Genomic DNA, 18308 nt, shown 5'->3' with positions numbered 1-18308 from the left:
ACATAATTTGGAGTGTCTAAGAGGGTTTTTTTTATCATTTTAACTTTACGATTTAATTTCTTTATCGATATAAAAAAGTAATTAATAGCTGTATATGCTGGATCATCTGAATAAATAATTTATACTGGAGTATTATCCCCATGACGTTCATGCCTATGTCTGCATTTAATTTTGTCATGGCATTAGCAGCACAAAGAATAATTTTAAAAACAGCCATCAACTTGATATGTAAAATAGGCATTTCAGCCAAATAATGGCCAGATGTTACCATAGGTCACTGTATGAATAAAGGTTTCACAGCTCAAATAGAGAAAAATAGTGTCAAAACTGAGTCATCATACTACTGGGTATAGCCATGCCAAACTCAAACCTAAATAAACTCCTACTTATTGTAACACTTTGAAGTTACATGACATAGTCAACGTAAACTACGGAAAGAATAAGCCTTGCTATTGAGGCATATTTGAAAGAGATGACACCCTAAATGCATTTCATTTTTCCTTTTTTTTCCAATTCCAATGATCTGCCTCTTCTTAGCCAAGCTCGCATTAGGGCTAGGAGGTGGCTAGACCTGACTGAAGTCTGGGGCTTTGGGAAAGCTAATGTTCCAGTTATGTATTGCTGCATAACAAACCACACTAAAAACTTCGTGACTTAATTTTTATCTGTCACAGCTCTGAATATTGATAGGCTCAGCTGGATATTTCTTACCTGTCTGAGGCTGGAGTCATCGGAAGTCTTCATTCACATGTTTGGGGCCAGATCACTCTCCAGCTGGCTTCTCCATGTGACTAGTTTAGGCATCCTTCAACGTGGCAGCCTCAGGACCTAGCAGTAAGTGTTCAAGCATAAAGAAACCCAGGCCAAAGCTGAAAGTCTTCTTAGGACTTAACTTTAAAGTCCCAGCAACATCATCATGTTCTCTTAGTCAAGCAGAGCATTAAAAGGAATAGTCTTCAGTCAGGGAATATCTTGCCATATACAAGGGAAGAAATTGATAGAGGCCATCTTAGAAATAAGCTACCATGTTTGGGGTTTTTCTCCCCTGGCCTGAGTGAAAGCCTGGACACAGTATGAGAAAGCCCTAAGCAAGACCAGAACAGATTGTTGACAGAGCTTAACCTGTAAAAATCTATAGGACTCCCTGCCCCTCCCACTCCAGATAAGGTGGATAAAGTCTCCTTTGCCTCCAGAAAGCTGAAAAATAAAGTATTCCATTGAAAGAGACTGCCATATTGACTGTAAAACCACACTCATTTCTATTTATCTATAAGGAATATGCTTAATGCATATTGATAAAGATTGAAAATTAAAGGGATGGACTAACAGTTATGAAAAAAGAACAAGAATATAATAGTAATATAATATAAGATTAGAACCACAAAACAGGGTAACAGAAAACAATAATGAAAGGTGATTTTAGAGACATAAACTTCTACGTATCAAGGAACATAGTAATTATAAACAAAAGGGTTTTAGAAAAACAAGGAGAACTTAATGAAAGTGTAATGATGGGGGGAAGTTTATAATGTACTTTCTACAGAATTGGATAGATTTAATAGACATAAAAATAAGTCAGGGCTAGAAGAATTGATTCAATCAATAATTTTGATTTAGTTGCTATGTATAGAGCTTAACATTCCTTGACCAGGGAATAACTTTTTTTTTAAATGTCAATGAAGGGAATTCCCTGGCGGTCCCATGGTTAGGACCCTGTGCTTTCACTGCCATGGGCCCTGGTTCAATCCCTGGTTGGCGAACTAAGATCCCACCAGCCGCACCGGGTGGCCAAAAAATAAATAAATGAATAAATAAAATGTCAATGAAAAGTTGACAGAACTATCATGTATACACTTGACCACATAGTAAAATAATAAATTTTTAAGTAAAGATTTTGTAGTCCCTATTTTTATCCTAATTTAGTAGTGATAATTAAAAGGTGAGCGGAAAAAGTTTAGAAATTAAGAAACATTTTTTAGATCAAAGAAGAAACAAAAAACAAACAAGAGAAACATATCTTTTAGATCATAGAGGAAGTGAAAACAAGAAAGCAATTAAAATGAGAACATTCTATATCAAAATCTTTTAGACACATTTAAAGCTGGGCCAGAGGAAGACGTACTGCCTTAAAGTGCCTTTATTATTAAAGAGAAAGATGAAAAATAAAGACATTTAGTAGTCATCTTAGGAAAGAAAACAGAACAGTCAAAATAAGGAGTTTGGAATTATTGGACATTAATATTGCATGTGGCTCTGTGAAAAGCTTGAAAACTGAAAAAAATGTCCCAACGAAATATAGATTACTAAAATTAGCAGAAGTGGAGAACTTGAATAGAACGATTACCATAGAGGTATTACAGAGTGAGTAAAGATGTACTGTTGATGAAGTTACCAGGTTCACAGATGGATTACCCTGATAGGTTCACAGTTGATTTCTATAAGCACAGCTGATTCCAGTTAAATAAACTATACGAAACTAGTATTGAAAAAGATGGAAAGCTCTGAGAAGGATAGTACAAAAGCAAAACAAAACAAATCTATCAGCTAATTTTACTTACTGCTAAAGATGCAAAAACTAAATGTACAAAAATGAATTCTAGCATTGTATCAAAAGAATAATACTTTACAACTAAGTAAAGTATATTCTAGGACAGAAAGGATTATCCATTACATCAGCAAGTTTAAGGTGAATAACCATGTGATTGTATCATTAAATGATAAAGGATGTTAAAATTCAGTGACCATTCCAAATAAAGAGACTTAAAAATATTTACTTAACAAAAGCCCGCAAAAACTTTATCCTAAATGGCAAAACAGTAAAACCTTTTTCTGTAAAAATCAGGAACCAGACACAGACTGAGTTGCTCATTATTACCTAGCATGGTCTTGGAGGGACCTAGCAGATGCACTAAGAAGAAAAAAACTATCCATGTAAAAATTTGAAAGGAGATTAAAATTTTTTTTCTGTTAGTTTAAAAACCAGCTAAAATTAATGTAGAAATCTGATATTGTGACTGAATGCAGGATAAATGTGTAATTGACCAATAGCATTTCTCTAGGTTTAGAGTAATAACTGCTAGAGATGGACTTGGGGGAAAATACTTAATTCATGGGGAAAGTAATGGACTTATATGAAGAAAATGATTAAATCTTATTGTTGTACCTGGAAGCACTATATCTCAGAAAGGAGACAAAGTCATAAAAATAGCAATTTTTCCACTGTTAATAAATTAAATGCAATTATTTATATTCTGAATAAATAATATATAATAAAAGCAGTTATTTATATTATCTATATTATTATTAATATATTGGTATATACTGTTATATACAATAATATTAATATATACTGTTATTAATATATGCTACATATTAATATATACTAAATTAATATATACTGTTACATGTGTTCATATGTTAATATTAATATATACTGTTAATATATTAATTAAATGCAGTTATTTATATATTTATATTATAAATAAAATACATAATAAATGCACTTATTTATATTATAAGTTAAATTATATCCCAATAATTTTGTTATTTTCTATGTTTGATATTTTGGTGGAGGAGAGAAATGCCATACAAGGATTGGGATTGGATAAATGATTTTAGTTTATGTGAATAAAACAAATGTTCTGAAATTGCCAAGAAAAATGTGGGGGGAAGAAATGTGAAAGGTGGGGAAAGCTGAGATGCTGGGCCTACCAAGATCCCAGTATATACTTCAAAACTACTGAGATCAACTAAATGTGATATTGGCAGAGAAACGAACATCAGTAGAACAAAGTATAGAAACAGGTCTAATTATATACCACAATAGTGGTCGTTCAGTTCAGTTGAAAAAGAGTGTTTTTTGTTTGTTTGGTTTGGGGTTTTTTTTTAATTAAATTAATTTATTTATATTTTTGGCTGTGCACGGGCTTTCTCTAGTTGCAGTGAGCGGGGGCTACTCTTCGTTTCAGTGCGCGAGCTTCTCATTGCGGTGGCTTCTCCCGTTACGGAGCACGGGCTCCAGGCACGCAGCCCTCAGTAGTTGTGGCACATGGGTTCAGTAGTTGTGGCTCACGGACTCTAGAGCTCAGGCTCAGTAGTTGTAGTGCACGGGCTTCATTGCTCCATGGCATGTGGGATCCCCCCGGACCAGGGCTCAAACCAGTGTCCCCTGCATTGGCAGGTGGACTCTTAACCACTGAGCCACTAGGGAAGTCCCAAGAGTGTTTTTTTAGTATAAGGGTCCTAGCACAACTGGGTGTTATTCATCCGTTAAAAAAAAAGTTGGTCCTCACATTCCATACCATATACACATATTAATTCCAGTTGGATTAAAATTTTTAGAAGGAAATCTAGGCCATTACTTCAGTAATCATGCAGATTCTTAACTCAGGGTCCACGAGCCTCCAGGTGGAATGGGGAAAACATTATTTTCATTTCTTACTGAAATTTAGCATTTCCTTCAATTACAGGTAAATACAAAAACCACAGTAGGACTGTCACTGCCGATGACTCTGTCAGCATTAGAATTCAGGTATTTCCATATCACAGTGTAGTTATTGCAGGTATCTTTAGAGATTATGCTTATCACTACTTCAACTTCAGTGTAGTTGTAGACCCCTCACTGGATCTTATCTTTAGTGCATTAATAAAAAAGGACATGTATAACTTTAAAAAATATTTCAGTAGTTTTATTGCAGTATACAATTAACCCCTGAACAACATGGGGTGCTGTCCCTCTGCGCAGTTGAAAAAATCTGCATGTAACTTCTAGTCAGCCCTCCCTATCAGCAACTGTGCATCTGTGGATTCAACCAACCATGGATCGTGTAGTACTGTAGTATTTATTATTGAAAAACATCTGCATGTAAGTGGATCTGCACGGTTCAAACCTGTTGTTCAAGGGTCAGCTGTAATTTGTTTCCTTTGCAATTCTGTGTATTTTAATTTTTGATTTTAGAGACTTTAGTCTCAGAAGGGGTTCACAAGTATCACCAGATTGCCAGTGGGGTCCATGGCCCAAAAAAGTTTTGAGGCTCCCTAATTTAGATGATTATTAGTAGTGCTTCTCAAACTTTAATGTAAATATGAGTCACCTGGGGATCTTGTTAAGATGAAAACTGACACAGTAGTTCTGGGATGGGGCCTGAGACTGTTCACTGTTGGCACACCTCCCGGACTGTATTAGTGCTCCTGGCCTGAGCCAGTTCATGGACTACACTGTGAGTAGCTAAGTTCTGAACTGAGTTGTCCAATATAGTGGCCACATGTTTACATTTAAATTAATTAAAATTCAGTTCCTCAGTCTTACTAGCCATACAGGTAGTTAGTGACTACTATATTGGATGGTACAGATATAGAACATTTTCACCATTGCGGAAAGTTCTGTTGGACAGTGCTGTTCTAGAGGTTGGGGTAATCTTAGCCAAGACAGAGAAACAAAAAGCTTTAAAAGGAAAAGACAAAAAGGAAACCACAGGCAAAGTTTAATATTTAAAGTACCCATTTGGGACAAAAATTGGAATGCAGATGATCAAAAGTTAGTATCAGCACTATTTCTAGCTCTTAGAAATTAACAAGAAATAGACAACCCAATGGAAAAATGGGCAAAGACTATAATAGGCATTTCACAAAAAGTGCAAATCCAAATGTCCAGGTGCTCAAACTAGCTAGCATTTTGGGAAATACAATTAAAGTAACAGTGAGAACTCAGGTTGGCAAAAATGGAAAAGGTCTGTTATCTGTGTAGATATAAGGAAAAAGATACAAATGTTACTGGTGGAAAAGTGAACTACCATAGTCTTCTGTAAAGACATCTGACAACATCAGTTAAAATGGAAAATAAGCTTTCTTCAACACAGCAACCCCAGTGCTGGGACTCTGTCCCATAGAGTAAAATACTAGTATGTAACCATAAATGCCTGTCAACACAACAAGGAAACGTTTGCATAAACCACGTACAGTGTACACCCTGGAATATTGTGCAATCACTGACAAGAATGAAGTAGAGAATATCAGTTGATTTAGGATTTACACCAGGTATCCATCCTCCCATTTGTGTTGTGTGTGTTCATGAGTATATGAACATGGAGAAGAATAGGGAAAGATACATGTTACTTAACGTGAGTTACCTGGGGATGTGGATGGGAGTCAAAGAGGAAGAGAGGGAAGAAAGAGATAAAAAAATATGAAATTCTTGCTCTTAAACTTACCAGTATGTAATGATAATTCCATAATATATATCTTTTCATTTATAAAACTTATAAAAATTTATAAAATTGTTTGTGTATGTTTAAACTGTTGAAGTATTTTAAATAATTACAGTAATTTACTGGTAAAACAAAAATGACTTTCTTTTGCCATGAATGAGTCACCTATTGTTGCACCATACATCCTCATTTGCTTCAAGAGCTAAAAAAGGGCTTCCCTGGTGGCGCAGTGGTTGAGAATCCGCCTGCCAATTCAGGGGTCGCGGGTTCGTGCCCCGGTCCGGGAGGATCCCACATGCCGCGGAGCGGCTGGGCCCGTGAGCCATGGCCACTGAGCCTGCGCGTCCGGAGCCTGTGCTCCGCAACGGGAGAGGCCACGGCAGTGGCCACGGCAGTGAGAGGCCCGCGTACCGCAAAAAAAAAGAGCTAAAAAAAATTATTTGAACCTGACCGTAAACTGGTGAATCAACTTAATTTTTTATTCTTTCTACCCACACTTATTAATACTTTTAATGCTTATCTAAATCACTTAAAAGGCATGGGAAACCATACATTTTTGCATTGATATACTTAATTAACTTCTTTGAATTGTAAGGGAGATTTTAAAGATAATTTAGCCACTTGGTCTATTTTAAAATGTTAAGATTTAAATATTTTTGGTTCAGTCATATTTGGGTCAATACCTGTTGAAAGGCCAGTACTTCAAATTTGTTTTTGTAGTTTGCCGAATAAAATGTTGGCTATAAAAGTTGCCCCTCAACAGATCAACATATGGTTTAGCAATGGAGGGTTCTGCTAGATCCATGAGCTAGTTATGAATAATAGTCATACAGTGTTTAGTACAATAGTAGGCACATAAAATGAGTTGGTGAATTAGTGTCCTTACTTTGCAGAGGCATCAGTTAAGATCCAGAGAACTTGGGAATTCCCTGGCGGTCCAGTGGTTAGGGCTTGATGCTTTCACTGTCTTGGGCCCGGGTTCAATCCATGGTTGGGGAACTAAGATCCCACAAGCCACCCAGTGTGGCCAAAAAAAGAGAAGGTCCGGAGACCTTGGCTTGCTGGGGCAGTTAGTAGCAGAGACAGATTTGACCCCATGTCTCTATCTTAATCTGATGTCCACGACACTTGATGAAAGTTACCTTTCTTCATCTCTCATCTCTTTCTTCATTATTGTTTAAAATTTTTCCTTTTAGAAAAGCTTCAACTTTTATGTTTGAGTTCACATTTATTGAAAAGATATTGAAGATTATCATGTAATATAAAATATTTAAATGTTCATGTTTCCTTTTTAACCCAGAGTAGACTTTCAGTTCTTCAGTTTTGTCTTTTTTTCCTTAAGACCTTAGAAGAAGTCCAGAATTTCTTCTTAAATAATACATTTCTTGAGGATCTTAACAACAACAAAATGTAGTCTCTGGGAGCAAACAGACTGTTGTTTCTTAAAGGAACAGTCTTTAACAATCAAAGATTAATTAGGTTTCTTGTTCTTTTCAGTATTTAGTTGCTTGGAGTAGATTATAGGCAATGTGAAACTTGTAAGAGTTCTGAGGAGTGAATTCTCATTTTCTCAGAATAGCTAATCAAGACATTTCTTCTCATTCACTAAACTGCTATCCAACGTAAACTGCTTCTGATCTGAACCATTGACCATAAGATAAATGACACTATTTCCCATTTCTAATTTTCTTAGCTGCTCTGTCTCTCCCCAGGCAGGAGATCACTTCATTTATTAAAGATTTATTTTGAAACATAGGTTACCACTCTCTTCTCAGTTACATGGTGTGAGAGACAGATGATTTAAATGATGCTTAGAAATTGTATCTAAAGTAATTGCTTTTGGGTTTATACAGCAGCTAACTGTTTAAAATGTGCCTATTGAATCTTTGAATACATTTAGATTCGATGTTATTTTGTCAAATTATTTTTTAAATATGTATTTAAGGAATAATTGTAGTAATTGTTTTAAAGGAGGGGAGTCCAAATTTAAATATGAATTATGCATGTGCCATATTTGAACCTGTAAAATTTGCAGTAAGTTTTTTTAACACTCTGGATTTGAGCAGTAAATAATATTAACTTCCAATCAGTGGTTTTATAGGTTCCATGGAATAGAATCTTTAAAAAACAGAAACTTGAAATTAAGAAAGGAATGAACTATTTATGAATTCAAGAACCTAAATTCTAGCTCTATCTCTGCTAGCTCTGGAATCCAGAGGTTTATGGGAGTGTGGAAGTGCCACACTTAAGGACAAATCACTTAACCCCCCTAGGCCTTAATGTTCTTGTCATGGAAATAAGAAGTTAGTAATAGATTATCTCCAGTCTATCTTTCATCTCTGAAATTCTATAACTGTGAAACGCTCAGCTGGTGGTGTTTGGAAATAAGAGCCTTGCAGGGGGATGGGGGAGAGAAGACATCTCATTTTAAATATAAAAGGCCTAATAGTTGATAACTTTGCCAAAACACCGTATAATATAAATTTTTCAGTTTTTATATCAAACAGTAGAGAAATATATAGAGTAAAAAACTGAGTGTCTCTTTATTACCCCCTTCCATTCTGCTCAGCCCTTTTCCCCTTCAGTGTGACCCTTGCATGTCCCCCTTTCCATTCCTAAGACCAGGATCCCTGCAAAACTTCTCCCCAGTTAGCGTTTTCCTGGTTGAAGCCTCTTGTCTTACTTTTTTAAAACGTTTGTGTTGTAAAGAAATTTTAATTGACTTTTCACAAAGTGAACACACCCATTTAACCACCACCCAGACTGAGAAATAGAAGCCCCTTTCAAGCTGCTTTTCTCAAAATCTTTGAGAAAATTCTGCGTATATGTTGCATTGATATCATTGTTTCAACTGAGGTGTTTTATTTGCAGATTTATGATAATCTTTAATTTCAGTTGGAAAACTGATGATTTATTAATCCTTAATTTTTAAAGTCACTTTTACTACATCTTGAGCTGGTTATTTTAAATGTTAGTGCTGTATAGTCCCTTTATATTTCAACATTAGTTGACACCACAAGCATTTCCAGCGTTAACTACTATGTGAGGGTTACTGGCTGTAACCAGAGATAAGGCAGGTCTTCAAGGAGCTTCAGGGTGCGTATCAGGAAAACCAAGGATTACAGACAAGACAAGAAACCATGCAACTACAATAACAGATTTACTTTTTTCAGGCTAGAGATAGCCTTCTATTATTTCCTCTTATGAATAATTTAGGAGATGGAAAAGATGACATTAACTCTGGCAATCAAAGTCAGTTCCATTCTAGATGTGTAGAAAACCGGCAAACAGTTGAAATCTCAGTGACTTAATTGTCATTATCCCTATGCAGTTTTTTTTCTTTATTCAAAAAGGACATTGAGACTTGCTGTTAACCAAACCTATTTACTTCTTATGTAGAAATTTTCTGTTAGAAATGGCTGGTGATTGGAAATTTTGTGTTCTCTTTCTTTATGTTTGAAAAGATTAAGCTTTTTCCTTCTTTGGTTTCAGTCTATTTAATATCCTCTTTTGCTCTTTCTTTTCCAGAAACATTAATTATATACTTTCTATGTTATAGGCAGAGTACTAGGTACTAGAATTATAGAAAATTTCCTTTAGTTTTTCCTTTGATGTGAGAGGCAAGTAATGGCTGCTCACAGCACATGTGATGTGTTTTCTGATGAGGTAAGAACCAGGTGCTGTGGAAAAATGTAAGATAGACATCTAACTCAGATTTGGGGCTTGGAGTCTTCCCACAGAAGGTATTGCTGAGTTCGGGTCAGGAAGAATACATAGGAGTAATACGAAGTAGTCTTCTCTACCATCTTTAGCCTTAGCCTTAAAGTTCTACACAGTCATGGGTTTGATTCATTTTTTATTTTTTATTTTTTTTCCAAAGCTATGCCTTAATCAATTTTATTTGCTAATAGTAAGTGAAGCAGATTATTTTTTTCAAAATATAAGCGTAATCATTTTATTTAAGGGGAAGTTTTTCAGTTGAAATGTCTTAGAAGATTTGGTAGGATATGTACATTCCTGTATTGAACTTCTGCTTATACTTGGTCATATAATGTTTATATTTAAAGAATATATATATATATATATATATATTCACACCCACACATATATACTATGTTACAGACACATGCATGTACAATATAATAAATACATACGCATATCTCCTACGGAATTGCTCTCTGCTCCAGAAGTTTATACCCTGTATATTTCAGGGCAAGGTATTGATGTCCTCTCTAGATCTTAGATTTTGGCACTTCCACACTCACATAAACCCCTACCTTTGGGGGGACATTCATTTCATCTAGATGCCCTACTCTATAACCTTCTTGATTTGCAGACCACTGGGACATTGTTTTTTACTCAGTGGAACCCGCGGTCTAGATTTAGTCTTCCTTTTTACCTTACCTGCTGCCTGGGTTACTTCTTGTGATTCATCCACGACCTTGGCCTTGCACGTCATTGACCTTCTCATTCTGAATGATTACCTCTTCTTTTCTTTAGCACTCAGGTTCATGACCCGCGTTCTGTTCCTTGTCTCCCAGAACTGATTTACTTCTGAAGTTATCAATTCAGGCTGACCACTGAACATACTACTTCCTATATTTCCACGTTTTTCAATCAACTGCTTTCAACCTATCTTTAGCAGAATTTCCAATCCATATAATTTTTTTTATCCATATCTTCCTAAATGTCTTTTCTTCCCTCTTCATCATGTTATCAGTCTTGTCAGTGTTGTCGAATTCCTCCCTGTCTTTTTATCGAACCTGCCTGACAGAATCTCAACTCTTTATTTTTCTACGTGAGCGCTACTGGAGAAAATCACAGAGGCAGTAACAAGGCTGTAAGTTTATTGTTACCGACTTCGAACGGGCCCACACAATTGTGCTGTAATTCTATTTTTTCTAGTTCTCTCATTTTTCACAGCAGTTATTTTAGGCATTCACCACTCTCCTCACATCTCCAGCTTTCCACTTTCCTTCTCCCTCTCAGCAAATGACTTGGTATTTCATTGCACAGAGAAAATGGAAATCCTCAGATGAGAACTCCCACAATTTCTTGCCATAAGCATATTTACATCTGCACTCGTTCGGTTTTGTTTGTTTGTTCTTACTGTTTATAGTGGGAAGAGCCTTTCAAGGAGTGGAAAGTCATATGCCTTTAGAAACCAAGTGGATAGTAGAAAATAGGTGAAGCAGTAGGGTAAGGAGTATTCTGTGACTTGTAGGGCATTGATAAGAGCAACCTGAGGACATCCAAATTCAAGTTTTTAACACTGTATCAGCTGGAGAAAAGCCTGCCATGGTATGAGCATGGCTGCTGTTCTAAGACAAGTCTTCACAGTGAAGATGGAGCCCACACCCTGAGCCTTCTTAGGGGCTTTACTGCTCTGCCCCCCGACCATGCCCATTTTCTCCAGCATCAGTACCTCTTTTGCTGTTCTTTCCCATCGATATTTTAACATGTCCAAGCTTGTTCCATCTTTTGAAACCTTCATTTATCTCTATTTTCTTCTCTAGCTACTTCACTTTCTCCACTGTTAAACTAAAGAGAGAATTGCCTACAGTTCGGATGTTTGACAAATTTAGATTGGAGTCCTTACCACACTGTTCGTGAGCTCTGAGACTTTTATCCTCTCCAAGCCTAGTTTCCTCAACTGTAAAAATGAGGATAATACTTTGCTCCGTCATAAAGTTAAGTATTAAGCAAGAGAATGCATGTATCATAACACGAAAAAGGACATATTGTATATTCAGATATACTTGATTTAGCCCCTGGCAGTCTACTTTCTGTCCCCATCCCTGAAGAGTTAATGGATTTGTTTATGGGTCTCTTCTCAGTAGTAATTAGTACCCCTGACAGTCTTGTCTCCTCAAAGTAGCTCTTCTACGGTTGTCCCTGCCACACACCCCTGGTTCACCCTCTGTTTCTGTGAATACTCCCTCGGGTTCCTAGGGCTCTTTGTCCTTTCCTCACCCTTTAAATGTTTATATTCCTCAGGAGTCTGTCCCAGTCTTTGTGCAATTATTAAGGTCGAGCTATCAATTTGGCTATAATCTCCCTAGTAGCCAAAGCAAAGGAAAAGCATTGTGATGATATTAATTTATAGTTTATGATCATTTACTATGTGCTAAGCATTTTTATAAGCACTTTTCATGTATTACTTGATATAATCTTCACAACAACTCTACAGGGTAGATGACGTAGATGAGGACAATCAAGTGCTGAGACGTAAACCTGCTCGAAGTGTTACTGCAGGTAATTCAGTTCTGGACAGTTGAATTCTGGAGCTTTCCACCCTAACTATAACACTATACACACTCCCAAAACAGTTACATGATTAGTAGTGTTTAGAAGGGTAAAAGCATTCTTCAGGGGAACTAAAGCATCTTCTGGGACTTAGGTCAGAAATGACGTGTGTGATGATTCTTTGGGGAGATGATAGAGTATCCTCAGCTATGATCCTCTAATAAATACCACATAGTAGCATTTCATTCTCATGGAGAACATCAGTGCAGAAGAATATAGTATGTACCAAAGCAGAGCACAGCCAGTATAGTTTTTCCATTATTACATTTTTCAAACCGCCCTTTGATAGAAATTTGGGAGCTAACATTTCAAAGTCATGTCTAATAGTTTAAAGGGGACAAAAACAGTCTTACTTATCTTTGTATCTACAGTGTCTAGCCCAGGACCTGTCACTTAGAAATAGTTCGGTCAGTATTTGGGGACTGAATGTGACCACACTGAGCTCATCAGCTCCTTAAAAAAGAATGACTTGGGACAGGATGTATTTCTCGTGACAGGTTCTGGGGGTGGAGTTGATGACTGCTTGCAAGATCTGATGAGTTCAAAGTGGGAGAAGAAGTGGGAACTCCGTCTCTGTGCCCTGCTTCTCCTCCCCATTCCCATATTCCTACATTTCTTCATTGATTTATTGAAAAGTATTTCATTCTTACTCTATACCAAGTCCTGTGTAAAGTGATGGAGATCCAATGGTGAGCAAGACAAAGTCTTGCTTGTATCTTGATGATACACTAAGATCAGTACTCTAAAGGAGTATTGACAGTATTCAGCTATTCAGGCAGTGCGAACAGATTAGAGCAGGGGTCCCCAGCCTCCAGGCCACGGACCGCTACCGGGCCACGGACCGCTACTGGGCCATGGCTGGTTAGGAACTGGGCTGCACAGCTGGAGGTGAGCAGCACGTGAGCAGGTGAGCAGGCGAAGTTTCATCTGCCACTCCCCATCACTCCCCATCACTCGCTTTACTGCCTGAACCAACTGCCCCCCCACCCCCCACCCCCGCAGCCCCAATCCATGGAAGAATTGTCTTCCACGAAACTGGTCCCTGCTGCCAAAAAGGTTGGGGACCGCTGGGTTAGAGGAAGTGTAGTGTGTTCAGAGAACCTCAGATCTTTATTAGGGTTGGAGGTGAAGTATGATTATGAGAAATGGCGAGAAACGAGGCTTGTAGTAAGCAGGGCCAGGTGTGCTTTTAAGGATTTCACTTCTACCCCTCTTCCACATCTCTGCAGTCCCTTTCTACTAGTCTGATGAGTACAAGGAAGATCAATGTAAAATAGGTTCCAAGTGCCACAAAACTCCTTTTTTTCTGAATACCACAACTGAAAATGCATGGTTAATCTCTTCAGTAACTATTTTTCATTGTGAATGTTTGATGTTCATGTGGCTCTTTGTCTCTCGTTATAAACTCCTCAAGAGCAGGGTCAGTGTTTTATTCATTTCTGTGTCCTTAGCATCTGATAGTAATTCAGTAAATGTTGAAAACATCCTTAACGTTAGTAGTGATTTTATGTATTATTCTATTAACCAAACCATAGTTGACCTATTTTTTCTTTGAAAAACAGAGCTCAAGTTTTAAACAAATGAATTTACAGACTACTCAGTGAGTTTAAGATTACCTGTCTTTGAGTAGGGAAACATTACTAAATAGAAAAATTGAGGATTTTTTAAAATTACGAAGATACGCACAGCTTAACAGAAGAGTTCAGTACAGAATTTGGTCAAGTACGTTTAGTTTGAAATGCCTTATTATTGTTTTTATTTATAGACTTATGAGGAAGATCGCAGAAACTACTCTGAGCTTCAAATTAGATGTCAACGTTTGGCCTTAGAATTAGCAGACACAAAACAGTTAATTCAGCAAGGAGACTACCGTCAAGAGAACTATGGTAAAGTCAAGAGGTAAGTAGTTAAGATGGCTACAGTTGTTCTCATTTTTAGCATGCATCAGAGTCACTTGAATTCTTACCATCAATGTCGTTAATTCTACTTTGTATCTTATTTTTTTCTGTCTCCATGGTTTTGCCTTTTCTAGAATGTCATATAGTTGGAATCATACCATATGGAACCTTTGCAGATTGGCTTCTTTGACTTAGAAATATACACTTAAGGTTCCTCCATGTCTTTTCATGGCTTGATAGCTCATTTGAATAATGAGTAGTATTCTTTTGAATAATATTCACTGGATAATAATGTGCTATTGAATAATGAATAATATTCCATTGTCAAGATGTACCATAATTTATCCATTCACCTATTGAAGGACATCTTGGTTGCTTCCAAGTTTTGGCAATTAGGAATAAGGCTGCTATAAATATTCACGTGCCAGTTTTTTGTATGGACATAAATTTTCAACTCCTCTGGGTAAATACCAAGGAGCATGAGCATACTTGTATTGTAAGAATATGTTGAGTTTTGTGAGCTACCACCAAACTGTCTGTTCCAAAGTGTCTGTACCATTTTGCATTTCCACCAGCAATGAATGAGAGTTCCCGTTGCTCCACTCCCTTGCCAGTATTTGTTATCAGTGTTCTGGATTTTGGCCATTCTAATAGGTGTGTAGTCATATCTCGTTGTTTTAATTTGCATTTCCCTGATGACATGATACAGAACATCTTTTCATGTACTTATTTGCCATCTGTATATCTTCTTTGGTGAGGTGTCTGTTAAAGTCTTTGGCTCATTTTTTAATTGGGTTGTTTGTTTTCTTACTGTTGAGTTTTAATAGTTTTTTATACATTTTGGATAATAGTCCTTTATCAGATATGTCTTTGGCAAATATTTTCTTCCAGCCTGTGGCTTGTCTTCTTATTCTCTTGACATATACCTTATGTCTTCTTATTCTCTTGACATATACCTTATTCTTCATTGCACAGAAACATGCAGTTTTGGCAGTTTGTTGGATTTAGATTGTACTTTTATGTCAGTTGTTTTTATTTTATTTAGAAGCTGCTTTTGTCTTTTAAAATGTGATGCCTTAGAAGATAGGAACCCAGTGAAATCCTATGTGTGTAAATATTTTTGAAATCTTACTTGATTATTTTTATTTTATGGCATCAATTTAAATACTTTGCAGTTTTATCTAAAGTTTTTTCAGCTATTCCTTTTTGACAAAAGGCACACATACTTTCAAAAAATAATACTTTCTGAGGATATGTTTCCTATTGTGCTGCTGCTAAGGCAAAGAATTTTCTTTTTGCTGGAATGTACTAATGAACCACCACTTTAGCTGTATGTCCCTAGGAAATCTTAACATTCTAAGCCAAAGTTTTATCATCTCTCAGATGGTGCTAATACAATAACTGCACTATATAAATTAAGAAGATCAAATAAAGTAATATTTATGAAAGTATATATATGTATGCATATATAGAGAGAGATGATCCTAATTGTTCACTGCTACATCTACCTGCACCTAAAATAATTCTTGAACTAAAGCAGTCACTCAATGAGTGTTTGTTAATTGAATGAATGCTTTATAAATTGTAAAACGCCATAAGTAAATTTGCCAGGATCTGGGGGATATAACATTGGTGCTCCTACTCCCAGCATGACTGACATGCATTATGTATTATTATGTATGCACTGTTATGTCAAAATATAGTGATTGTTGGAGCTTGAAATCCATGACAGCTATACTATTGGGCTTTCAAAGAAAGCTAGATTTCAAAAGAATCATTTCAAAATGAAGTAGGTTGTGATGGTAAGATGACACTTTGAGTTGGTGTTTTGATGTCCTCTCTGCCACTATAAATCTATAGCAATAATAAGTGAAATATGAAAGGAGAAAACCAGAAGGCATAGTCATTAGAATAATCCAGGGTGGCCATGAATGAAGGGTAAACAAACCAAGATGAGTCCTGAGTTGATAATTCTTGCAGGTGAGTGATGAATGTGGGGGTGGGGAGGTGTCTCACTTTAGCATCTCTCTTTATGTGTGTTTTATTTTCTATAATGAAAACCTAAGAAATAAAAGCATAATAAGCATCATCATGTGCTAGAAATGGAACAGAAAAACAACCAAGCAAGAGTGGCTCAAACTGTGAATCCTTTGGTTCACTCAATAGAAAGAATGGATTTTTAAAAGATGGTCTGGTCACAAACATATAAGATAAACTGGGGGAAAAAAAATCACTTTTATGTCCTTGATAAATTCTCACAAATGTGCAAAAGCAAACAGATATATGGATGTTAGCTGCATCATTATTAGAAAATTCAAATGCTTTTCAACAGCAGCATGGAAAATAGATTGTGATTTATTTTTATAATGTAATTCTACATAACAATTAAAATCATTAAATTAGATCTGAATGTATATATGGATAAGTCAAACACATAATATTAAATTTTAAAAAGCAAAATGCATGTGCGCATCTTTCTTTCTTTCTTTCTTCCCCACCCTCCCACCCCCAAAGCAGGCAGTTCCTAAACTTTCTGGCATAACAGAAAGTTCTCAGGTTTATTTTGTGATTTCGTTGCCTCAGCCCTTTCTTTAAGGAGTCTTGGTTCCTTTTAGTGGAGAATGCTATTCAGAAATTAAGATTTGGGTCTTGGTCATTGCTACATTGAACGTTATTTCTAGGCCCTTTCAGTAGGCAGAGGCGCAATGAAGAGGCAAGTGAAAGGATGGCTTAACGTACTATGGATAAGATCATACCGATATTTCTAATTCCAATTCAACACCACAATAGCTAGTTTGAAGGGGCTCCAACTGGCCAAATAGGTACAACTTGAATATCAAGACGAATATTAACGATAATGAGTTACAATCCATTGAACAGAATAAGAGTCCTTGAGTGTGTGCTAGTAAATAAAGAGGATCTTCACAGTAGAATGCCAACCAATAAATACATATGCTTATTGGAATTACTATTTTGTAACCTCATAATACTGTTTGATTTAGAGTCATCATTGGAAGCTAAAGCCACTGGGTAAAAGTATATTAGAGAGCAGAATGTTAAAATATATCCCATAGCAAATCTGGGTGAATATCTCTTCCTTTCAGATGTCACTGAAAGTGTGTAGAATCAATTATCCAGTTATTTTATAGGACTCAGTAAACTGAAATGTTGTAAAAGAAAAAAATTCCCACAGATTACCTATTAATTGCAAAGGGCAAAAAGATACCTTTATAGTTGAGAACTTCGGCAGATACCACCTTAAGCGAATGATCAAAGTTATTGTCACCAATAATGAGATTAAGTGACATCATCTCAATATATCTTTATTTGATGTATCGGGGATACATTATCACTTCTGTAATATTCCTGCCCAAAATGCTTAATCTAAATCTAGTCATAGAAAAACATCAGACAAATGACAGTTGAGCAACATTCTATAAAGTTGGCCTGTGCGCTACAAAAGGTCCATGTCGTGAAAGACAAAGGAAGGGAGAATCTTAACCACTGGACCACCAGGGAAGTCCCGATGATTATATTCTGATTACATTAGAGAATATCTTTAACCTTTGGATTCACACCAAATTATTTAGGGATAAAGGGACCTAATGTCTGCGTATGACAAGTAGTTGAGGGGGAAAAAAATGCACATGTAGAATTGTGTGCGTGTGTGTAGATGTGTATACCTGTATATGTGTATGTATTTTTATATATGTAAATGCATATATATATATTTATTCACATATATGAACAACAGGGAGAGAATAAATATGACAAAGTAATATTTAGTAAATATGACAAAATATTAACAATTGGTGAGTAAAAGTATGTAAAAAAACATGATATGGAAATTTATAATTGTATCTAGGGGATGATATTGGAACAGTGAGAAAATATAGGA

General features: G+C 36.2%; 1 protein-coding gene across 13 annotated transcripts in view; it reads left to right on the top strand.

The window, feature by feature from the left end:
• PIBF1 (progesterone immunomodulatory binding factor 1) overlaps positions 1–18308 on the top strand; it is a 212218-nt gene that overhangs the window by 29683 nt on the left and 164227 nt on the right. For all 13 annotated transcript variants that reach the window (XR_003791696.1, XR_003791697.1, XR_003791695.1 and 10 more), the window contains one exon: positions 14278–14411. Coding sequence is in view for 9 of the 13 variants with exons in the window: in XM_029209987.1 (XP_029065820.1) it covers positions 14278–14411 (134 nt within the window). In the remaining 4 variants the exon portion in view is untranslated. The remainder of the gene's footprint in view (positions 1–14277; positions 14412–18308) is intronic.

Source organism: Monodon monoceros, unplaced genomic scaffold, assembly GCF_005190385.1.
Source record: "Monodon monoceros isolate NGI ecotype Baffin Bay Population unplaced genomic scaffold, NGI_Narwhal_1 Super_Scaffold_8, whole genome shotgun sequence".
In the NCBI taxonomy this organism is placed as follows: domain Eukaryota; kingdom Metazoa; phylum Chordata; class Mammalia; order Artiodactyla; family Monodontidae; genus Monodon; species Monodon monoceros.
Note: the sequence above shows the minus strand (reverse complement) of the source record. Positions and strands in the feature narration are given on the sequence as shown.